The sequence below is a fragment of the Mytilus galloprovincialis genome, chromosome 2, assembly GCF_965363235.1.
Source record: "Mytilus galloprovincialis chromosome 2, xbMytGall1.hap1.1, whole genome shotgun sequence".
Classification (NCBI taxonomy): domain Eukaryota; kingdom Metazoa; phylum Mollusca; class Bivalvia; order Mytilida; family Mytilidae; genus Mytilus; species Mytilus galloprovincialis.
The window spans coordinates 83,090,886-83,117,647 of NC_134839.1; the positions used below are offsets into that span (position 1 = coordinate 83,090,886).

Here is a 26,762-nt window from a genome sequence, read left to right on the forward strand (position 1 = left end):
TGTTTGTTCCTGAAACTCATAATAATGTACCTCATTTAACTCATAATCGTCATTTCTTTATGTGAAGGTAATGTCGGAATAGTTATATCAGTGAAAGTCCAAACTCATCTGGTCACTTATTTTTAAAATGGTGTCATTGTCATTGCCGTAACAGCACATCCCTGTGTGAGAGCACATCCCTGTGTGAGAGCATAGACTAACTTCGTTAGTCAGTGTTTCACAATATTTTTTTTTGTATTAGCCAGAATTATGTCTGTATGATAGTTTTTATATCCCCTTGAATGTTCTCAACCAGTCTTATATTCATATAAAAACATTCACATATGTCATTATATAAAGTTACGATTTTGAAAACTAGAAATGAGCATTTGCTTATTATACCTCTGCCTGAGACTATTGTTACACTATATGTGTTGTAGCAGTCTCTGGTTCTTTAAAAATACATACATTTTTTAGTGATGTAAATTCATACAGTATACAACATTCAAACAAAGTGGTGTTCTAGATGAACAAATACCAACAGAACGTCGAAACGTCAAACTATATGTTGTAAAACGTCGATTATTGACTACCTTAACAGAATGATTAATATACCAAATGAAAAATAATTACAACAAATATTTTCTGAAAAATACACATGGTTAAACTATTATTTTCATTCCATAAAAAAAAAAATCAAATGCAACCTTTCTGAGCATACAAATATAAGTATTGCTAAATATAATATGCATGCATATGCTTAATGACACACTATAAACAAAACAAAAACGCCTTCACCTGTTCTTTTTTCCAAGAATTTTTAATGGTTTTACAAATTCATAAATTTCTGTACTAGTATTTCCTTTAAAAATAACCTGAACAGACATGACTTTAACATTCATGCATGCAGACACAAATGTTTTGATTGAAAAATTGAAACTTATATAAAAATATACATATAAAAAGAACCAATCTAATTGTTTCATCAGTGGTATTGAATTAGTAAGGATTTCCATCAACAAGAAAATCTTACTCGGGGAAATAGCCCTATTTGTTTTGTACAAAAGCACCATTGCTAATAATGCTGACAGACAACCTTCAGACCAAAAGGTATATGTATATTAAATCATTTATGAACATTTATGAAGCAGTTTATTCTGATTCCATGAGTATTCAAGTCGGCACATATAAAAAGTAAAATATCAAAAAATACAGTACTCCGCGGAAAATTCAAAACAGAAAGTCCTCAAAACAAATGGCAACATTAAATGCTCACACACATCAGACGAATGGATCATGACAACTCTCTTAATCCTGCATGACTTTGTACAGACATTTTCGTTTGTAGACAAGGATGGATTAAACCTAGTTTTATAGCTAGTTAAACCTCTCACTTGTATGACAGTCGGATATAACATTCAATTATACTGACAAAAATGTGTGAACAGAACAAATAGTTATCAAAGGTCATTCCTTAATCCTCTTCGTGCGCACTTGCACATGAGGCCACTACCAAAGCCCTCCACTGTTGCCTGTCTGGTGCCTTTCTTTCTGCTTCTCCCCATGTCATTCCTATGATTCTCAGTTCACTCTCTATTGTGCGTCGCCATGTCTCTTTCGGTCTCCATCTCTTTCTTTTCCCCTCTGCTGGTGTCCAACGAAGAGCTATCTTTGTATAATGTCATCTTTGTCTTTTCTTAGAACATGGCCTATCCATTCCATTGCCTTTCTTTAATTTCTGCTCTGATGGCTCTTTGTATAGTTAGATTGTAAAGGTCTTTATTACTGATGGTTTTTGGCTAGAAGATCTTGCAAATTTTACAAAGACACGTATTATGGAATGATGATAGCTTGTTGAAGTCAGATTTGATAACCATCCATGGCTCTGCACCATATAGCAAAACTGATTTCACATTGCTATTATAGATCTTGATTTTTGTGGACCTGGATATTGTTTTTCATACTGTTCGTAGTCTGCAGAAAGAAGTTCTGGCTTTGTTGATTCTTGCCATTATATCTTTGCTAGTTCCGTTGTCCTGGCTGATATTGGTGCCAAGATAGGTAAAATTTTCAACTTCATCTATGTTATTTCCTTTTAGTGTTATTGTTTGTTTTATATTTTTATCATTTAGGCTTATTATCTTTGTCTTCTGTATGTCTATCTTTAAACCTACAGATAGAGCAGTCTCATGTAGTCTTGATGTTTTATTCTGCATGTTTGTTCGATTCGTTGATAATAAGCATATGTCGTCTGCAAAATCGAGGTCTTCTAAGATTGTGTTCATCAACCATCTTATTTCAGTTGTTCTATTCCCAGGTGTTCTTCTCATCCACCAGTCGATGACAATAAGGAAAAGAAGGGGAGAGATGATGCATCCTTGTCTTACTCCAGATTGTACATTGAACCAGGTGGATTGGGTTCCATTGTGTAGGACACAGCATCTATAGTTGTAATAAAATAATTTGATCATGTTAATTATACTGCAAACCGACATAATAGGTAAACATATCAAAAATATTTGTACAGCAATTGTCATTGTGTGATATTCTTAAGTACTATTAACATGATAAGATATGATATGACGAGATACTAGTATATAAGTACCAAGCCACGTCAAATAGATATTACCAAACACTTAAATAAATACAACGGTAGTATACTGGTGTTCAAAAGTCATGAATCGATTGAAACAAAAAAAATCTGGGGTAAAACCAAAATCGAGAGAAACGCATCGACTATAAGAAGAAAATAAAGGAACATCAGGAACACCGAAGTGCAACAAAAACGCCAACACACATAGAAACGAACTCTGATATGAACGGCCATGTTGCTGACTTTGTACAGGACATTTTAAGAAAAAACATGTATTTTCCGAAAAACTCTTTATAGAAATAGGACGATGCTCTTTGATATACCCCTGGTTCATTAATTTTCTGCCAATACACTGGTGACGTTTATTTGAATACTGAACGAGTTGGAAAATATATATCTCATATGCAGGTGAAGTTGGGGAAATTGATAATTTCAAAATTAAAATCTTCTCGTTTGTAATAGTACTGGTACTGCTTAATATGTCAATTTCTAAGTATACGTCTAAAAATTAGTCAGAAGAAGCCGTGTCTGTTTTTTCTCCAATTTCTAGTTCTTGAGGATAAATTAATGGAACCCTTAGTAATTGTAATACCATTTACTGGCGTTGTCAGTTGATTTTGATCTATGAGTCTATGAAAAAAAAAAACACACAAAAAAAAATAAAATTCTGACGTCAGACACACAAATCAATGAATGTGTTTGTAGATAGATGTTTTTGTGTTCTATTAAATTGTCTCTTTTAAAATCGTTATACAATGATGGCTGATGTACCCATATTTTGACTGTTTTGTTTATTGTGTCTGTTTGGTTTACGCATCAATGTAAATATAACGGAATTTGACGAGACTGTCATCAAAGTGAGAGGGTTAGCGCTATAGAACCAGGTTTAATCCACCATTTTCTACATTTGAAAATGCCTGTACCAAGTCAGGAATATGACAGTTCTTGTCCATTCGTTTTTGATGCGTTTTGTTATTTGATTTTGCCATGTGATTATGGACTTTCCGAATTGATCAAATAGTCCGTTTTTATGTATGTTGACGTTTAAGTGTTTCTGTTCCGTTGTTTTTTATCTTCTAGTTGATGTGTTTTTAGTATGTAACTTGCGTTTTTCTCTCAATCGATTTATGACTTTTGAACTACTACTGTTGCCTGTAGTTACAAGAGAAATCGTGCAATAAGATGATTTTCTAAGTTTTATTGCTGAGTCGAAAACAATGTTTTACTTATACTATTTACTGGAGAGAAAAAAACAAACGATGTGAATCTTTGTAGCAATAAGAAACTTTAATGTAACAGTTATGTTCATATGCAAGAAAAATATTTAGTAAATATGTGTCACATAAGCCAACTCCAGGCATGGTTATAGATTTTTTTTATGGTATATTTTCATTATGTTAATATTTTTTTCTGTCTATGAAGAAATAACATAAAAAATTTGGTGCACACTGAATGATGCGCGTAGCGGGTTATTTAACAGTGTGCACCACATTTTTTATGTTATTTCGAATAGACAGAAAAAATATAACAGTCATTTCTTATAATTTAATTCTAAATTCCATTTTAAACCGTAGAAAACCATGAAAAAACGTTGATGACGTCAGGGTCAAATGACTAAATTATATCTATGGGCTGATATAAAAATAACGTCAGCCAATCAGAAGACCCGTTACATCCAAAATGTAAGCAGCCTTGGTATTCATTGAGAACATCACCAGTTGAAAGTCTTCAGATATATGGAAAAAAAAGCGTTTTCAGTTTATTTCGTAAATTTCAAGATGCTACTTTAATACAGAGATACGTATGATACATAGTCTCACACATTATTAGTTACATAGTGTGCTAGTGACCTCATACGATATATATGGGGTCAGTAAATTCCATATGGAGTAAGAGCGAAGCTTGAATCCCCATATGGAATTTACTGACCCCATATATACCGTATTACGTCACTAGCACACTATGTAACGAATTTATCTTACCGACTATCTTAACGTGTAAAATTTAGACTAGTGACCTATCAAAATGAGCAAGTCTTCAATACAGTTAGCATTACCATGATTAAGAAACTACTTCCTTTGATCCTACAAAAACAGATGCCAACAATGACTTGTTAGATTTAAATGTGTTTTTTCAATTCATTTCACTCATCATCACTTTCTTCGTCTGTTGACACCTTTAAGATTTTTTCTCAGTACTGTTTTGTTTTTCTAAAGGGACGTAACACCACTATTAACCGCGTATGAAATAAGCCCCGCCTCCTTATTACCTTATATGGAATATAAAGGGACGTAACTCCACTATTAACCGTGTATGAAATAAGCCCCGCCTCCCAACTAACCTAATATTAAATACACATGGTTTCCACGAGCACGCTTTTAACCTATCATATTCCTAGAAATGTATAGGAGGTAAGATAAAGTGAATTATGGTATGGGGATATCGTTAATCGTTTGAGGTTCAAACTCTTCACTTATATTTTTAAAAAGGATTTTGGAATGTAAAAAAAGTACATCAAATTACATGGTCTATTATGAATTAGGTAAAGTCCCATTGTATATACATTGATACTGTAAAATGATGAAATGTTGGTGTAAATTATTAAAAAACTGACAATTGTATCCTACAAACTTGTTATACAGAACTGCTGGAAAAAGTAAAAAAGTAAAAACAAATTGAATTGGTCATAAGAGATTCATTATGAAATTATGAAATATGGCTTAAGCAATGAATTCACGCCAAAAATATATTACTTATTAATGAACTGAACAGTAAAGGTTAAAAAAAACAAAAAAAAACCCACGTGAATCAGATTATAAACAACGTCAGTAACTAGAATTTATTCTTCAAGACCATCATGTGTTTTCTGTGATGTTTATACGAAATATTTCTGGACAAGGTCTTGGTATCTTCTGATGAACCTATTTTTAGAAAAAAAGTACATGACGTTCGTTTACATAACCCTGATTCATCAAATTTCTGCTCAGACACTTGTTTGTGCAATGGCCATACTGATCACACCGTTGTAATATAACATTTAATGATCCCTCAACAAATGTACAACGAAATGTAATGTTAATTAATATGTTTTTCTGTATACCTTTGTTCAACTTAGGTGATACCAGAATGAAATGATATATAAAACAAACTGTAATTCTGTTCAGAATTAATAGCGTTTCATTTTGGAATGTATTAGATATGAAAATATTCGTATGAAGCATATTAAACCTTATTAATGGAGAAAATCACCAACAGTTAAACACCTACATAAGAAAATGTCTGTACCAAGTCAGGAATATGGCAGTTGTTATCAATTCGTTTGATGTGTTTTGAGCTTTTGATTTTGGCATTTAATAAAAAGTCCGTTTTGAATTTTCTTCGGCGTTTGGTATTTTTGTCATTTTACTTATTTTCGGAATACCGGTATGAGAGAACTTAATAATTTTAGAACGTATTTATGTATTGCCGAAAAAAATTCATAATTGTTGAATGTGTATAGCATACTTCAAAATTGTTAAATCATATAGAGATTAATACATGGCCTTTTCCATATCGGGCCGGCTATCATCCCGAGACGAAGTCGAGGTGCTGATATGGGTCGAGGGGTGATACCCGGGCCGATATGGAAAAGGCCATGTATTAATCGCTTTATCATATACTTCCGACATTTGTTTTGTGTATGGCAAATTAACAAATAAAATAACTAAAACAGTCAAAAACTATATAAAAAATAAATAATGAATCCAACAAATACACTATAATTGCCAAACAATACATCACTACCTCCATATTTATTTATGTTACTATGTCCTATAGAGGCATTTTGAAACGTTGAAAATTTGGAAGAGTTTTACGATCAATATAACTCCATGTTTGTTGTACTATAAAATGATTCATAATTGATAGCAATGGCATTTGTTACCAAATACTTAACTATCCCCACAAAAAGTCCCGTAAATTTTAACGTCGTCATAAAAAATATCTGACGTCACAATGGAAAAGTAAAGAACCAATACTGAAAATACCGGAAGTAACTTGAACGAGAGGCACTATTATGGATTTTGGTGTACGAGATGCCCCTTATATGGGTTATCAGCCCGGGTGGGAAATTATGGCTTGTGTACTTCCGCTCATTACACATATGCAAAAGCTATCATATCAATGCTAAGTATATGATAAATTAATTTATATCATGCTCCTATATTTATTTTGAATTGTATGAATTACTCTTTTGTATAATGCGATGCCTACCTTATTTAATATAAATATAGATTCTTACATTAATACCAGTGGATTATCGAATTTATCAAATCGAGATAGTTAAATTATAAATTTTAAAGTCCTCGCCGAGGCGGCTCGGACTTTAAAATTGATAATTTAACTATCTCGATTGGATAAATCCGATAATCCACGAGTAACTATGTAAGAATCTGTTTCTCTAATGATTAAAAATACATTTTCTTTTTTAATTGTTAACCGAAAATCCCCTTCGAGTGCCTTTTACATTGCACGAAGTTGTCAATTTCATTAACACCTGTTAGCATATTTTGATTCATCCAGTTAGCTAAAAAGGTCATGAACCTTAAAATCATCCAATGATCTTTTGAGATCACCAGAAACCACACGTTGATTAATTTTTTTTTATACAATCTGTTCGAAAAGGGATAAATTTCCATAGAATTAGAGAAATATAGATTCTACCACTGCATCGAGTGTAATACGATATTTATCCACTCGAGACAGTTAAATTTTCAAATTTAAAACGCGAGGCTTGTCCGAGCGTTTTAAATATTTAAAATTTAACTGTCGAGAGTGGATAAATATCGTAATACACGAGATTTGGTGGTGGAATCTGTTTCTCTGATGATTTTCTAACATTATGCAGGCAAACTTATTCCTTCTTTTCGAATGATCTGCAAAAAGATGTGTTCTTTCTATATGACGTCATCAGGCATGGTCGCCTTTTTTCATGCCGTCACAATAGGAAATTCAGAGGAAAGCAAGAAAATTCGACGTCATAATCCCATTTTAACCAATGAAGTACTGAGATCAAACGAACCACACGTTGATTAATTTTTCTTATACAATGGGTGCAGAAAGGGATAAATTGACGAAGAATTAGAGAATATTAATTATACTTGATACCTAATCGCTATATTGCTTTTGGAATAGAAAATATATTAATATCACTGTGTAGTGTAATCACTGTTTCAAAATACCACTTGAATGTGTTCACTTTTTTAAAATACCACTTGTAGGTACTTTATATGTAAAATGCATCATATATGAGAACTAGGAAGTATTACATGGACTACGAAAATACATTGTAAATGGACATTTTAGTGTTAGGGAATAGTTTCTTTTTTAAATACCACACATCATGGATAACGTTTTGTTCTGTAGTTTTGTTTTATATTGGATGTCTAACGGTAAGTGACTGTGTTGCCTTATTCATCGTATTCATATTTTTTGTTTTGTGTAAGTTTACTTTTTTGACTCAAGTAGATTCTTGTTAATTGATATGATTCTAACAGCGGGCCGTCATCGATACTACTTATACGGTCTCATAGTCTATGCTATATCATATCTTGAAAAATTTCAATAAAGCATATCCAGAAAAAAAATTCTATACACAGGGTGAAACTTCTGATTGAAATCCTTCAGACTGCATATACATTTGATTATAAAGACGTAGAGAATATTTCTGTTATTATAACTTTAAATAAAATTGAGAATGGAAATGGGGAATGTGTCAAAGAGACAACAACCCGACCATAGAGCAGACAACAGCAGAAGGTCATCAACAGGTCTTCAATGCAACAAGAAATTCTCGCACCCGGAGGCGTCCTTCAGCTGGCCCCTAAACAAATATATACTGGTTCAGTGATAATGAACACCATACTTAACTCCAAGTTGTACACAAGAAACTAAAAGTTAAAATAATACAAGACTAACAAAGGCCAGAGGCTCCTGACTTGGGACAGGCGCAAAAATGCGGCGGGGTTAAACATGCTTGTGAGATCTCAACCCTCCCCCTATACCAATGCAGAAAAGTAAACGCATAACAATACGCACATTAAAATTCAGTTCAAGCGAAGTCCGAGTCTGATGTCAGAAGATGTAACCAAAGAAAATAAACAAAATGACAATAATACATAAATAACATCAGACTACTAGCAGTTAACTGACATGCCAGCTCCGGACCTCAATTAAACTGATTGAAAAGTTATGTCTTCATCATATGAATATCAGGCACAATCCTCCCCGTGAAGGGTATAATACCATCATAACATATATGAGAAGAACATAACCCGTGTCATGCCAACAACTGGTTTATTAATAATGAATGTGTTTAGTTCCGATGCAAAGACCCTATAAGTGAATCAATATTAACGCCAAAATATGCAATCGTTAATGACCTGACAACAGTATCGTAAATATATGCCTTCTTCATAAGTCTATTTAAAGGTTTTGTTAGCTTCTGAGGTGAATACTGACATTTTTGTGCTTTATAAAGAATATTTCCATAAAATGTGTGAAATACCTGAACGTATAAGAAGTCTGCATGTTGAGCTATATTTACGAATGATGTCCTTATACCGATGATAAAATTTAGTAAATGTTTTGACTAGTTTGTGATATCGAAAACCCTGGTGTAATAATTTTTCAGTAATACACAAATTTCTCTCGTTAAAATCTAAAACATTGTTACATACACGAGCGAATCGTACAAGTTGAGATATATAAACACCGTAAGATGGTGACAAGGGAACATCACCATCTAAAAATGGATAATTAACGATAGGAAATGAGAAATCATCTCTTTTATCATAAATTTTAGTTTTAAGCTTTCCGTTAATGATATATATATATATATATATATATATATATATATATATATATATATATATATATATATATATATATATATATATATATATATATATATATATATATATATATATATATATATATATCAAGATCGAGGAAAGGGCAGTGGTCATTGTTAGTATTAGCTTTATTTATTTTAGCTCTCAATAATGACGACTTCAGTATGTATACTAAAGTAAGTTCAACAGGATAAATTTCTTTAGTATACATACTGAAGTCGTCATTATTGAGAGCTAAAATATCATCCAAATATCTAAAAGTATTATTAAATTTGTGTATCAGATGTTGTTTCAATGGGTCTTTGCTGATTTTTTGTCATAAATTGAAACTCATAGCAATACAAAAGCAGTTCCGCAATAAGTGGTGCACAGTTAGTCACCATTGGAATTTCGATAACCTGACGATATACGGAATCTCCAAAGCGAACAAAAATGTTATCTAGTAAAAATTCAAGGGCTGATATAGTATTAAAGCATGTCCAATTGACATAGTTTTGTTTTGTTTATTGCTACTAAAAAATGACCGAAAAGAGTTTGAACATATATATTCACATTCTGACTTTTAAAATGCCCATTCAATTAGGTGTGTGAATTTTTTCTTAATGAGAATGTGAGGCAATGTGGTATATAGGGTAGAAAAATAAAACTTTGAACAGATTCAAAATCACCAATATAAGCATGCAATTTATCAAGTACTTCCAACGAGTTTTTGACACTCCAAAAGTAATTAATTCCACTATTTTCGAAGGCCTTATTTGAACAATTTATTATCAGGTTTTTGATTGTACCAAGTGTACTGGTAAGAAGAATAGATAATTTAGTAGTGGAACAATGGCTTGAAGACGAAATAAATCTATATTTGTAAGGTGTTTTGTGTAGTTTCGGAAGCCAATACATAGTTGGGACTTTCATTGTTTTTGGTTCTGCTTGTAAAGCGGTAACTAAAAGTTTATGTTTGTAACAGATGTCGTTTTCTGAAAATGAAGTCAGTTGGAATGTTGGTGAATTGGTGATTTCTTTTTGTAGAACCTCAATGTAAAATTTACGTCAAACAATAATAATATTATTAGCTGCTTTATCGGTTGGGACAAAAGCAAATTCCTTGGCTAGTTCTTTTAGTTTACTGTGAATTCATTTATTTTCGTGGGTACCAATTTTCGTGGATTGAGGAAAACATGTATATTCGTGGATATATAACTTCGTGGTTTGGGCAAGTCTGCATACATTCCTTTTGAAAATTTGTATTTCGTTAAACATTTAAATTCGTGGTTCCCTTGTACCCACGGAATCCACGAAAATTGGTATCCAACGAATATTAATGAATCCACAGTATGTTTGATACGAGAAATAGGTTTATTGTGGTTATTGTTAAGAGTAAAATGTTCTTTAAAATGTTGAATACGTATATCTTGTTTAAAACATGCATAATTTGAAATTCATCTACATTCAAGTTCATGCGCCCCACAGAGAGTCATATAGTACCAAACATATTAGAGTTGTCTCATTGGCACTTACACCACATCTTCCTACACTATATATTAAACCACATAACAGCTTACGGCTTCTTCTGAACATTTGAAGGTCCCTACTATTTATTGGATACCTTAAAATTAAACCTCGGTCACACCTTACCGGATAGCTCGAAAGGATGTCGAACGGATGACTTTTTTTCAATCCGTTTATGTCCGTTAGAAGTCCGTTCATATCCATTAGACGTACGTACATGTCCGTTTCATGTCCGTTCATATCCATTAGACGTACGTACATGTCCGTTTCATGTCCGTTCATATCCATTAGACGTACGTACATGTCCGTTTCATGACCGTTGAGCATGTTCAAAACTTTGAACGGACGTCCAACGGATGAAATGTACGTTTGACGTTCGGCAGTCGTCCTTTTTTAAACGGAACTCGTCCGTTTTGTTTCCGTTTTGTATCCGTTACTTGTCCGTTATACTTACGTTGGAGGTCATGTAGACCAGACAATTCACCAACGGACTTCTACTGGACGCATAACGGACGTATAACGGATAAAACGGATAATGAACGAATGTGAAACGGACACGAACGGAATGTCGTATTGGTACAATGTATGTCAGATTTCTTGAATGTCATGACTGCTTATTATTTGTGATGGATTGTGGAGTAAGAGCACGTCTTCACTATCAAGCAGCTGTTATTTAGGCCAGACTGAACTTAAATGTTGCAAATATAAACCTTCTAGACCATAAACTAAAACCAGTTACACGGAAACTTTTTAATTATTTTAAGGTCACGTTTATGTGATTTAAATGTATTAATAACGCCGTCTTCAATTTCCGCTTATCTTGTTCATCCGTTTTATCCGGTACGCTTCCGTTAGGTGTCCGTTTTATGCAGATACATCCGTTGGATTTGCTTTCGACATCCGTTCTGTCCTGTACGTTTCCGTTCTGTCTGGAAAGTTTCCATTTCTCGTACGTTACATACCATGTGTGTTGCCGTAAGCCACTCGTAACGAGTCTATTGTATATGGTCAGTACAACAACGGAATCCCAACGGATAAAGATTTTTTTTTCATCCGTTCGGCGTCCGTTCGACCTATCCTAAAAAAAAAAAAACCGTAAAATATCGTTTTATCTCGACCTCTAGTAAGTGTTCTTCAACTTATCTTTCATTGCTTTTAACAAGTTCCTTAACTACTACCAAAGATTTTATCATAAACTATTGTAATAAGATATATGAAAATAGTGAAATTAACAATTTATTGGAGTGTAAAAAAATCTTTGGATGTTTTAGATGAATTACGTGCTTTCAATGGTCGTTTTGATTCTATTGACAGTTTTGACCTTTCTACTCTTTACACTACACTTCCACATAATCTTATCAAACAAACGTTTTCCTATTTTTAAAATTGAATGGCCGTTTGGTAAATCGGAATGTAAATATAATTGCTGCAACTCATTTAAAGCCTTCTTCTCTAACGAGAAAGGTAAATATATTAGATATACTTACTGGACGTGTGATGAGACGATTGAAGCTGTTAATTTTCTCCTTCATAATATTTATGTACGTTTCAACAAAACAAATTCGACAGTTTGTAGGTATTCCAATGAGCACTAATTGCAGAATTGTTTTTGTACTGTTATGAATCACCAAACTCAGTAAAGACCCGTCTAAATTGCATTTAATTGATAAAAACTTACCGTTATCTTGATGATGTTTTTCGTTAAATAATCAAGAATTTTCTAAATATACTGCCTAAATATACTGCCAAAATTTACCCAAACTTTACACTTAAATTTACGACAAAAGGGGCGATTGTTCGTTCCCTATTGTTAATATCCCTTTTTGGATGGTGATGTTCCTATAGCACCATCATACGGTGTTTATATTTCACAACTCGTTCGCTATGCCCGTGTCTGTTGTGACTTGTTTTTTAACGAACGTAATCTATGTATTACAAAGCCAGGGACTCGTTACCACAACTTACTTAAAACCTTTACTAAATTCTTCCATAGATATAAATATTTGGTTTTAAAGTTTGGTTGTACCTAAACCTAAAACTAATTTCGAACGAGATAGCACATCCTCATTTTTACTGTGCCCGGAAATTTAGAAACGATCCTTTAAATAAACTTATTCTAAAAGGTTACCAATTCAACACTGTGATAAGATCATTGAATATTGTTTTTTATTGGTATTTATATTGATTTTGTTATCAGTAAATCAAAAGCAAACTAAATATTACTGTTATATACATTTGCACATTCATGGATCTACAATCTTTCTTTACCTGTATCTTGGCATTGCAAAATTTTCTTTGACTGTTTTTGACATCTTTACACTAAATCAATTGAATGTTGGATTTGTACTGATTGATAATTTAGTCTTAGATGCATGATTTTTAAAATTAGTTGTCAATAATTGCAAGTGTTCTCGGATCTGTGCCTAATGTCTTTTTGTTGTTGGGATATACAAGTACCCGGCCACGTCCACTCTGTGTAGTATTTCCATTTGTATCCATCTGATGAGTTAAGTCACTGGTTTATTGCCCTCTGCTCACAAAAGAGAGCTAGAGTGTGAACAGAGTATTTTGTTTTTCATATCAAACCTTACAATGCAGAGGTAAATCTAATGTAGTATAGTGGGTTTATATACATCAGATAACTTTCTAACTTGCACATTTAAAGGTGAGCGACACATGATCTTTAGAGCCTCTAGCTATATAGCCCAAGACATGATGAATATGAATATTTTGAACATTCAGATTAATAATCAAATATTTTTGTATATGTACGATAATCCCCTTCTTCGCAATGAAGTACGATGATTCTAAGTTAAACAGCAATGTTTACAAAAATAAGTCACTATCTTACAAAAACAATAACAATATGATAGTTATACGCTAAATTGTGAATGTTTGCCAGTTTATAGTCTGTTGAAGTAAAATGTCAATTAAAAATGGTTGGGGGATTACACCTCTGATCAGTATAAATTTATAGTTTTTCATCTGAATGGTCCAATTTCATTTTTTTCGACATATCATTTTAAATTAGCGGATATGCTGTTTGCTTCTATAAGTAACGACTCACATGTTTTGTTTATGTATGTAATAGTGACTATTTTTTTGTAAAATATAACAGTTTAACTTAGAATGCTTAATAAACGCAAAGAACACTCAGGACAGAGACATACATAAATAAATAATATAATAGTACATTATAAAATGAAAACCAAAGAATAACAACAAACAACTCCAATGAATTTACGACAATACACCAGGACAACACAAATGAATTTTAAACTGTGTGTCAAACGAATGTACCAACGCCACAATAACTGACGTATTTTTGTGACGTTTATATTATCACAGGTAAATTCTAAAAATAGAAAAAAAATTGACGTACATGAATATATAATGATTATTGTGTGTTTATGGTGTTATTTTATGTATTTTATACTAGACAGTGCCGGATATTGAACTTGAATTGTGTTTGTAATGGTTTTATTGTTTGTATATTCTAACCATGTCGGTTTTTCTTCTAAATCAAAATTGAGTATAAAACAATCAAGTGCATATAGATGTTTAAAGGTACAAACTATATAAATCAAATATCTTATTAGTTGTCTTAACTTTTTCATAGTATAGAAAATAAAAATAAAATAACTGTAAAATAAGGCAAAATCATGCAAGACCAAACAGTTAACACTCTTGAAAACATACAACATTTAAAACAAAAACACTGGGACGAATCACTAGGAACTCGACTGTACTGACAAATAAGACATATGTGAAATGTACCGAAAATACAGAATTCAAACCACAAACGGTTAGACATTACACAATATCAACCAGACTTACAATAAAAAAAAAATCATAACTAGATACATGAATGTTGGATGTATAAATACCGAGACACCTCGTATAGCAATGTGATTTCACACTCGGCAAAACATATTGTGGAATATTAAGTTGGCAAATTAGACGACGTAGATGGTAAATTACAATCTTAGATGTGGTAAAAATGTCATTTGTTAAGTTAGAGACAGACAAATCGTCTAAATCAACCAATTCGTATTCATAAAATTTAGCGAGTAATATTTTTAATCTGTGAATTCCTCCTAATAAAAATATATGTTTTGTTGAAAAATAGGATATCTTTATTATCTTCATACGAGAAATGCATATTTACTCAAAACATATTTTCTTCATGCAGAATGCCAGGTTAAAATATATTTTTCTGGGATTGACGGTGTTTAAACTTACGATTGTGCTGTTGATTATTGTGACCAGTTACCAGGACGTTTACTCCCGTACGGAAAGGAAGTCGTTAACGCTGCTAGAAATGAAGGAATGTCTGGCTCAGCATGGGTAGGAAAGCCTTGGTTTAAGAACTTTGGTAAATAATAAATTATTACAGTTTTCATTCTTTCGGCAAGACCAAACAATTTTGACAAAGAAATAAAAAAAAAAATGAAGAAAAAAAACACCGTTTGTTTAGTGTTATTAGAATATTACGATACAAGTAAAACAATATTGATTGTGACATAGTTTGTATAGCATTTTCGGTAATATGTAGGTAAACAATTAAAAAAGTGCCATAGTACAATGATAATTAGATTCATTAACTCCAATTTAAATAAAATTGGACTGATTTAATTGTGTCTTTATTATTCAATTATACATTTGTGCATTAAAACTCGGCACCGTTTGGAAATAACACAAAAGAATAAAAAAAAAAAGCTCAAACAAAGTCAAGTCGCATACAATAGTTTAATATTGCTTCTGTCATTTTTCATTTCAGGTTGTTTTAATTTTGATTCCGTCAGTAGTAATTCCTTAAAGCGAGAGACAGCAAATGTAAGCTCATATGTCTGTGCATCGTATTGCAGGGATAACCAGTATCTATACATTGGCATGACGGTAAACAGGATTTTATAAATAACGAAATAATAAAACTATTATACTCGCTAAATAGCAGTTATTAGATTGATGGACCAATTCACTAATAAAAAACACGATCACCGCTGGACATTATTGTTATATAGGTACAATGATTCTTGAAAAAGAAACCACGAGTTTAGATAACAATGTTATCGTGTCCATCAATGCATTAATGATACAAAATACGAATATAACACAACACGTTTGCCTTTAAAGATCTTCATCATATCAGGCATCTGAACATTATCTGTTTTTACAAAATAAAATATATTTGAACTTATTTCTAATAAAATTGAGAATGGAAATTTGAAACTTGTGAACGAGACAACAATCCGATAAAAGAGCGCACATAAAGTATATATAAGTATGGTACACAAATTTGTAGCAAGAACATCACGATTTCTCTCATAGGAATTTGTGAATAAACATTTGTAAAATAATGTAGTAATACAGATGAAATCTTACTATGTTTATAACACAAATATGTACAAATAAAATGAAATCATTTTCGTTTGGTATATGTGAAATAGCCACAATACTTTGAGTTATAATATTGCCTTTATCTTTAGTCTCTTGTACCAAATCAACACTTGATTAAAAATGTCGCCCGTCTTATACTCGTCCATTTTGACAACTGTATCAAGGAGCCTGATAATAAGAATGCACGAAACTGTTAATCGTAACCTGCTGGTCCATATTAGCACATAGGAATATGAAAAACAGTAACTTTGATATTTGTAAAATCTACTCACTTGTCTACTCACTTTGAACGAAGATAGCAAAATTGTGGTTACAAGTGGGGTTTCAAGTAAAAACAACCCTTATAAATCATGTATGGTTTATATTGTCAATCAAAATGCTATCCGTTCTTTTCATTTAACAATCGAATTTTAACAAATATACGGTTAAGCATCGGTGTAAATTATACAAGTCGGGATAAAATGTTTCTGGAGAAGAAACCCCTCTGGTCTCCGGTAGGGCCCACATGAACCACATATGGTTGAGTTATCTAAAAAGTGAGGTTTTCTTCGTTTTGTGTCTCTTCCAAGTTAATGTCAGCTACAAATGACTATTACTTGTCCGGCTTTAGCTATCTTTTTGGATCCTTTTTTGTTTAAAGCTCTTCATAATTTTTATAAGCTTTGGATTTTCAAATATTTTTGCTTAGAGCTTCAATGAAGAGAATGACTGTTGATATGTGCATCTGGTGCAGAAAAATTGGTACCGTTTATGTTATTTTCTTAATTTATGTTTAGGCGTTTAAATAAATAGACAGACAAACACGTGCAATTGAATACGACGATTTTTCTGTCTGCTTGATTCAATGTTATATATTAAAAGTATATGCAAATCATTGTTTTATCTATATAGAAATAATATCTTGTGAGCTGGTCCAGGCATAAAAATGTTTATTCTTGGTGGCTGCCTTGTTCATTTTTCAGTGTTATTATTCTTTTCCCACCCATCTCGACTAAGCCTGAGGTGTATTTTAAGTGGGATAAGTGGCATAACGAAAATATGCATATTTTCTTAAATCTAAGGACATTTATTTCTCAAAACGTTTGTTTTCCTGATCCATCTTGCCCGAATTGTCATGGAGGGAATTACCAAATTATAATGCTCAAAATCATTTTTACTAATTTGATTTAAAACTCCACTTTTAACACCAAATTGCATAGAAACTATAAATAAACTCGATCAAAAATGGGTTTATCCGATCCAACATAACCAACACATTCTAGGATTTAATTGCTGACAAACGTTTTTTTTTAAAAAGATAATGTTATTTGAAATAGTCTTAAACAGAATCACGTGTCTTAGCAATATGGACTTATTCTGACACCGAGCTTTTCTTGGTGTCACCTGCTTTATAGCGTGGAAGCAGTACGTTCAAATTTTCAACTATTTGATTAGATCAGATCTTGGAACTATTTAAGTCTTCCTATCGCACTCGAGAACGTCGTTTATTTTGACGTGTAGATGTAATACCTTGTATACCACCTTTTTTTCAGTCGTTCAAGATGATTATACTTATCAGACAGTCACATTCATATTTTTTTTACGGTATTATATTTTTTTTAATAAAAATCTCCATCTAAATGGTATAAGTACGTTACTCGACCGACCTACACACTTAAAGGGACCTGATATTGCCCAAATATGGATTTCGTTAAATACTTGGCTCAAATAATTATAAAGTAAATATGTACATAATGTCATGTATGAAAAAATGTCAAACTTTCGTGTCGGACGCATGAAATTTATCAAGTGTTGATTTCATTTTTTTTTTTTTCGTACTTATAGATTACCCATTGCTTCTGTTTCAAAAATCACAATGAAACTGAAAATAAACAGGTGTTAAGTGACTGTGAGGTAGAGTGTCCTGGAAACAAGATTGAAAAGTGTGGAAACCAAAACAAAGTGCGTCTACTCCAAAAAGGTAGATAAGATACAACAGTTGTTTTTCGATGATCTATTTTCTTCATTCCATTCTAAATACCAAAAAAGGTAAAAATTCGAGGGAATTGCAAGAACACCAAGTGGAGCGAGCCCGGTTTGCGTGCATAGTTGATGTTTCGCTATGCTGTGTATGAATATTAGCGCTATCTCGAAATTTGTCAAAGTACCAATTCGACAAGTATAAATATCAATTAACTCATCATATATACCAGGATTGAAAGTTTGTTCATATTAACGCTAGACACGCGTTTCGTCTACAAGAGACTCATTAGTGACGCTCAAATTAAATAAATGTTAAAAAGGCCAAATAAAGTACGAATTTGAAGAGCATAGAGGACCAAAAATTCAAACACCATCGCTTAATAACAGTTTTATGTAAGATATATAAGAACCTCAAAATGTGGTTCCAAGATACAAAGAATATGTCAACAATCGTGGATAATTATCATAATTTTATGCTCAATTGTTTATTTGATTTTAAGCTTTTAACGAAGCGTTATGTGATTTTATGAATTAGACACATTCAAGTTTATTTGTTGTCAGGTAATTTGCTACACACCGCATCTAAAGGAAACGTTAAATCGTAAATAATTATCAGTCTCAGTACACCAGGAGTAAAAAAACTGAAGACAAAATTATCATAAAATAAACAATTAAGTTTTATACCATTTTACATCTTCTTAACCTTGTTTGTAAAAATCCGCATTTAACTTCAGGAAATACTTTTTGGTGAAAAATAATTATTCCAATACACTGTACATATACATACAGGCGAAGAATGTTGCTTTGCCATGGACATTTGTGTTATCAAAATTCTTGTTTTATTTAACATATACTGCATAAGAATATGCCTGTACCAAACAAGGCATAAAACAATTGTTATCAATTCGTCTGATGTGTTTGAACTTTTGATTTTGTTATTTGATTAGGGCCTTTCCGTTTTAAATTTTTCTCGTTGTTAAGAATTTTTGCTGTGATTTAATATTTTACACGAATCCACGCAATAGATTGCTATTTAACATTCTTCATCAGACTAGAGCTATCCTGTTTATCTATATGATACCGATAATAAATAAAAATCTATACTATTAAACGAGAAGACCTCATTTTTGGTGTCGCTTCTCCTCCTTCCACAATAAATTGATCATTGTGACTATATGTCCTATAGATACCATGCATAGTCGCATTTGTCATCCATTCTTATGATTATTCAGTTTCGGTTATTTTGGGAGAAAAACGGAAAAAATGAAGTCCGGATATATGTCCGTCATCACTCCGGCTTTTATTCATAGACAACTTCCTCTTCCGTTTATATTTCCAGAAGTTTTTACATTACACATGACATACATGTACCCTATATTATCATGTTTTATTTAAGATTCATTGCCTGAATCGTTATATAAGAATGTTGTCCCAAGTGTAAGCAACGACCCAGGCTGTGTGAAAATAACACAATCATTTTTGTCATTCACTTATCGTCACGTAAATAACGACACAGGCATAGCCTAATTATCATGTTTTATTTGTCACTTAAATAACGACACAGGCATAGTCTATATTATCATGTTTTATTTAAGATTCATGCAAGCCATTTTCACATTGCCTGAATCGTTATATGTTGTCCCAAGTGCAAGCCATTTTCACACTTATCGTCACGTAAATAACGATACAGGCATAGCCTAAATTATCATGTTTTATTTGTCACGTAAATAACCACACAGGCATAGTCTATATTATCATGTTTTATTTGTCACGTAAATAACCACACAGGCATAGTCTATATTATCATGTTTTATTTAAGATTCATGCAAACCATTTTAACATTGCCTGATCGTTATATGTTGTCCCAAGTGTAAGCAACGACCCAGGCCGTGTGAAAATAAACACAATCATTTTTGTCATTCACTTATCGTCACGTAAAGAACGACACAGGCATAGCCCATATTATCATGTTTTATTGTCATTCAATCACTTATCGTCACGCAAATAACGACACAGGCATAGCCTATATTATCATGTTTTATATATTAAAATAAGTAAAACATGCTCAACTTCATCTAAAACTACCTCGACCAAAAACTTTTACCTGAAGTGGGACAGACAGACGGACGGACGACCGAACAAACGAACGCACGGATGCACAGACTAGAAAACATAATGCCCATAATTGGGGCATAAAAATTTATTGTTAAAAGGGAAAATAGTGATTTGGCAAAAATGAAAGTAAGGTAGAGATTAGAGGGAGGCAGGACCTTATTCGGGGCGTCGGGATCGGGTGTTTTCAAGCTCGGTATTTGAGGATGGATCCTTACGGGATCCGGGAATATATTTTTCGATTTCGGGATATGAATTTCTTTAAATTCTGCATCTCAGTTTCATGGTTTTAAGCCCGGGATTTCGGGATCAGGACCCCTCCGATCGACAACCCCTCAAATTAGCATTAGTCGGTATTAGTCATTTATACATGATTCAAATCCTACAATTGGCATGTTAATAAGGCTCTCAAAAAAAATAGCACTGATGAATTGTCATAGAAGCATATTTTTTAGACTAATAGATATATAAGCAGTTACATTTATTTCATGTTTGAAACGGTGCAAATTTTTAATTTGATTTGACTTTTACCAAAAGAAGCATTGTAGCGTAGCAAAGAAGAGGAATAATTGTGGTCGTAGGGCCAGAAACACGAATCTAATTGAATTTAACAGAAAGGAAACAAATATCGGACTTTGGAAAAAGGGAGGTATACCTTCTATGTAATTCTCCATACATAATATCTTTTACAAAAAATCATCCTGCAACAGTTCACAAGCTGTATATATGCCCGCGATTTCGCGGGTGTGTTCTAGTAATCTTTATATTTGGTGATATTCCCATCCGATGTGTCATAAGAAAAGTTCCATACCTAAAGACACTCGGTTTTTTTTTTATAAAATCGAACAGCTAATGTATAAATACGAAACTTTCTGCAGTGGTACCTTAACCTTCGTCAACATTGAAATTTTAGAATTTTAACAGTGCAAGTAGGACAGTTCTATTCATTGGGATTGTATATCTACGTAGTCTCCGTTGTAATCAGTAAACTGTTGTCACCTGTGAAGTTTTAGTATCGCACCAGCTTATATTTGCAATATCTTTTCCTTTTTCGTGCATATCCATGCAGTGATTGTTGTAAATACTTTTTAAAATATGCGTCAACTTTTTTAAATTTATGAATTATACAAGCAGATTGTATTGCGGTAAATTTTCATTTAGAGTTAATAAAATTAGATTGATATGATCATTCATTTTACATCATTATGTTCATACTGATGAAGAAACATTTATATTTAGATTTGCTTTCTTGTAATATTGGTGTTGTTTTGTATACTTTTTATGCGTATTTATATAATTCATTTATTGTGTTCAGAATATTTTCTTTAAAAAATGAAGCACCCTCGTTTGAAAGAACGTTGACTAATGTCGAAACGGTTTATTAACAAGTTGTCGATGAATAATTAATTTCTAAGATGTACATATTTGAAATAGAATAAAACTTTAACATAAAAATAAACACGAACGTCCAGCGCTTTAATCTTTCACGGGACTTATCAAGCAAAAGTGTTTCCATGAAAGCGCTAGACTTTTTTAAACAATAGTATTTATTTTGATGTTTATTTCATTTCAAATATATAATAATATCCATTACTGAAGAAACAAAAATATATAGTTCGTATAAATATCAGCCTCTCAATGATTATATAAATATATCCTTTATTCCAATGAATATTGTGATATCAATGGTGTAGATAGACATATATTACATGTGGCTTATTATAACATTACAAATGTACAATGTTAAGATAACATCAAGTATGATACCATTCTTGGTCAAAACATGTAATGATAAAAAGAAAATTTCAATCATACACATCACCCCTAAAACACCACTTAAACGACAACTTAACACACACATATACATACAAGAAAATCATATAATGTGTTAGATTATATGCCTTTGACTTTCTTTGCTGATAGAATTATTACTGTTTTGAAAATTATTTGTTTTATGTTTTTAAATAAAGATAATTATTTTACAGTTGACAGAATGAGGAATGATGTAAACGATTTTTATCGACAGACTTTCCGCTTTAGCGAAAATGGCGTAAGACTTAAAGATGATAGTGAAACACGGGAATTATTTTTCTTCTGTGAATATTCTGTCAAGGGTAATTAATTTTTACTTCATAATTATTTACTGTAACATTTACTTAATCTCCTTAATTTTGGAGGGTAACTTACAATCCTCTTAATGTAAAAAGTGCATAAATTGGCTTGATTCATACTGATTTTAAATAAAAATGCCCCTTCTATAAAGTATCTACCTTGACATCCATACATTACATGCATCATTCTAGAACATTCTACAGAATAGGTGATCTGAAACAGAAAATACCTTATCAACACGAAATAAGTATACGAGACAAACTTTTCCACAGAACAGAAAGGTAGATTTAACAACACTAAAAAAATGTGACCGACAGAGCCCTTAATGTCCTGATTCGTCTTTCATATCTTATAAAGCTATAAAGCATCCAGGTTCATTCAATCAAATTGAGTATGTCTCCGCAGGAATCATTGCATTAATTAAATAAGAACACAGTCATTGGAAAAACAATGTCGTAAAAGTGAGAGGTGTAGCTAGCAATACAACAAGGTTTAATCCACCATTGTCTTTATATGAAAATACCTGTACCAAGTTAGAAATATGACTGTTATTATTCATTCGTGCGATGTATTTAAGCTTTTGACTCTGCCGTTCGATTAGTGATTTTTTGGTTGAAATTTTCAAATGCGTACATTGTAAGTAATTTATTTCACTTAATTATCTTATTACAAGTCAGTCAAACAACAATCTATAAATAATTTCTTTCAAATTAGCTACTAACAGCCTACTATGAAACAGGTTAAAATTTGTGAATTGTGTCTCTATTTAACACAGGTGTATCCTCATTAGATGATGCAACAGTCAGAACTATAGAAAGTACGTCGATTGCAGAAAATGAGATTTGGAATGGTAATATTGAACAATTCTATAAATCAAACTTGAAATAACATTATCGGTACAAATTTTACTGTTCTAAAGCGCGTTTCGAAAATTAATGTTTCTTCAGTAAAACCCATGCCAAAAATATGTGGAAGTCCGAAATTCCCTAAAATTTAAGCCAAACTCGGGAAAGGAATTAGAGATATACGCAAAGGATATAATTCCTTAATTAAAATGATTTCGAATTTTAAAAACAGCAAATCTAGATATAACAATATCCATAGTCCTGGATAATGGGCTGGTGATATCATGAGAGACTAACAGCCCACCAGCAGAGGTTTTGACACTGTCGCAGTAATAATGTTTGACGGAACAATATTTTTCATAACAAGAAAAAAATGGAACAATGTGAAAGTAAAATACATATGTTTAAAAGGAATGACAGTGTTTTGTTTATGTCTATGAAGAAATAACATCCATAATGTAGTGCACATCATGTAATCATGTAGTAAAGTTGATGATGACACGGTCACAAACTGATGGACAATGTTAAGCTTATCAGAAGACGTGTTACAAAAAATACAACATAATAAAATTATACAAAATAACTGCAATATTAAATATGTATATATATGATCAACCGACCAATACATAATCCATTGTTCTGAAAGAATTGTTGAAAACAGAAATCAAGATCTTTTCGACACTATATTGATAGGGTACATGACATATAGCCTTTTATTTGTCTGCGGATTTAGATTAAAAAAGGACGAAAGATATCAGAGAAACAGTGAAACTCATAAATCGAAAATAAACTGACAACACCACGGCTAAAAATGGAAAAGACAAACAGACAAACAATAGTACACATGACACAACATAGAAAACTATGCGCTTTTAAAACTGTTATAATTATTCATTTCCAGGGCTTACAATTGGAGTTGTTGTAGGAGTTATAGTTATATTCGTTATTGGTATTGTAGTATGTGTGTACTGCAAATTAAGGTAATCACTTGATCTGTAAGAAAAAAAGATATTCTTTCTCATATTAACAAAATCAAAAACCTCAACAGCAAACCCACATAAACATATAATAGTTATCAAAGGTACCAGGATTATAATTTATTGCGCCAGACGCGCGTTTCGTCTACATAAGACTCATCAGTGACGCTCAGATCAAAATAGTTGTAAAGCCAAACAAGTACAAAGATAAAGAGCGTTGAGGACCCAAAATTCCAAAAAGTTGTGCCAATTACGGCTAAGGTAATCTATTCCTGGGATAAGAAAATCCTTAGTTTTTCAAAAAATTCTAAGTTTTGTAACAGAAAATTGATAAAAATTATCACATAATTGATATTCATGTCAACGCCAAAGTGCTCACTACTGGGCTTGTGATGCCCTCGGGGACGAAACGTCCACCAGCAGTGGCATCGACCCAGCGGTGTTAATAGTTATCAAAGGTACCAAGATTATAATTTAATACGCCAGACGCGCGTTTCGTCTACATAAGACTCACCAGTGAAGCTTATATTAAAACAGTTAAAAAGCCACACAAATACAAAGTTGAAGAGCATTGAAGACCCAAAATTCCAAAAAGTCGTGCCAATTACGGCTAAGGTAATCTACTCCTAGGGGTAAGAAAATCCTCAGTTTTTCGAAAAAATCAAAGTTTTGTAAACAGGAAATTTATAAAAATGACCATATAATTGATATTCTTGTCAACACTGAAGTGCTGACTACTGGTCTTGTGATACCCTTGGGGGCGAAACGTCCACCAGCAGTGGCATCGACAGTGGTGTAAATAGTTATCAAAGGTACCCGGATTATAATTTAATACGCCAGACTCGCGTTTCGTCCAAATAAGACTCATCAGTGACGCTCAGATCAAATCCTATCACTGGATTGAGCAAAAGTAGACTATAATATTAGGTTTATTCATAGTATGCAACTGTATGCGTTTCGATAAAATGAAGTGTAACCAACCTTTGACACTGTTAAGAAAATATAGGTAATAAGGATATATCATGATCTACTTCAGGAAACTCATTATATAAGATTCTGTAATTTAACATAACAAAAAAAAGACATAAAAGCATTTAAAAAATTATATTCATGATATGTACATCCACTATTGGTTACTTTTAGAAATAAGAAAGGTGTTTGTGTAGAAGAAAACGGTTCTGGAAACCCTCGTCATATTGACGCAACAGTTGGTATAAGAACTGCATATGAAGACGCATGGTCTGATCAAGAACCAGTAAACCTCCATAGGTCTGATGACAACAGATTTGACAATAATGTCTATGACCATGCTTCACACAAGGTTCTCAGAGAAAACAATGATTTCATGTTATACGATATAGCAGACGCTGGAAATGAGGAATATAATATTACTGCCTTTGGAAAACAACATTTTGATCCTACACCTCAACAAATCAAGAGCAACAACTATCAACTTAATGATTATGACACATGCGCAAGTGTAGAAATGAAAACAAAATAATCCATTATTGAAACAAATTGTCGTAATGAAAAGCTGATTTGTCTATTATAAAAATTGGCGGGGGACATTTGAGCGAACTAATCTTTGAAAGAATTTTAGTTTGAAACGTTAAAGCACCAGTTTTGGCAACAGAACCATCTTCTATTTAGCTTTAAATATTTAAAGCATAAGAAAACATATTAGACATATATGACAATATCAAAATGTTATGTTTCAATTAAATGTTATTCGAAAGTTTTTTTGTCTTTATTTTTACAATCACTCATTAAACTGATTTCCATTTGTTTCGAAAGTAAATCGGAACAACAATATCATTTTCATTTCATATATGTGTAGCTATACCTTTCAACATCTTATATGGTATTGAACTTTAGTGGATGCGATACGTTTTTATGTAAATGGCGCTGAAACTTGCACTAATTTCGGCTCAAAATGTTACTAGTTTTAATTCTTTTGAAACCTAAGCTAATCCTGATGTAAATGGTGAATTTGATTTCTAAATGAGATCAATGCATTACAGTGCCGAGTATTAAAGGGAGTTTTTGATTATATATGTAGAAAAGATAAAAAAAAAAAAAAAAAAAGCCTAAGAAATTAATAAGTTGATTTTAAATAATAAATATAACAACGAAATTAAAGTTATCACAGTGGTCTTATTTTTATACTGGTGCACATGTCTTTATCAAAAAGTGTCATCGAACTAAATGCGTATGAAAACAGATATCTCTTTCTTTTTATTGGTAGCAGCAAGATATTTGCAAAAATATTGCTTTCCAATATACAATGCAATTAAGTTTGATTTATAAAACAAAATGTGGATATTGATAAAATTCCAGACCCAGAGATTCAACTATATTATTATAATCATAGCCAATACTTCAACGA

General features: G+C 32.2%; 2 protein-coding genes across 2 annotated transcripts; one reads left to right on the forward strand and one right to left on the reverse strand.

Moving 5' to 3' along the window:
- Nucleotides 1-1,453: 1,453 nt before the first annotated feature.
- LOC143062556 (uncharacterized) lies at nt 1,454-2,195 on the reverse strand. The gene is made up of 2 exons (XM_076234221.1): nt 1,944-2,195; nt 1,454-1,648 (listed from the first exon to the last, which is right to left on the reverse strand). Exons 1-2 carry the CDS (start codon nt 2,193-2,195, stop codon nt 1,454-1,456), a joined length of 447 nt encoding a protein of 148 aa, XP_076090336.1.
- Nucleotides 2,196-7,848: 5,653 nt separating this feature from the next.
- Nucleotides 7,849-26,115, forward strand: LOC143064616 (uncharacterized). The gene is made up of 8 exons (XM_076237561.1): nt 7,849-8,001; nt 15,161-15,343; nt 15,749-15,867; nt 18,193-18,328; nt 22,428-22,556; nt 23,330-23,404; nt 24,301-24,379; nt 25,520-26,115. Exons 2-8 carry the CDS (start codon nt 15,298-15,300, stop codon nt 25,875-25,877), a joined length of 942 nt encoding a protein of 313 aa, XP_076093676.1. The 5' UTR covers nt 7,849-8,001; nt 15,161-15,297; the 3' UTR covers nt 25,878-26,115.
- The last annotated feature ends 647 nt before the right edge of the window (nt 26,116-26,762 follow it).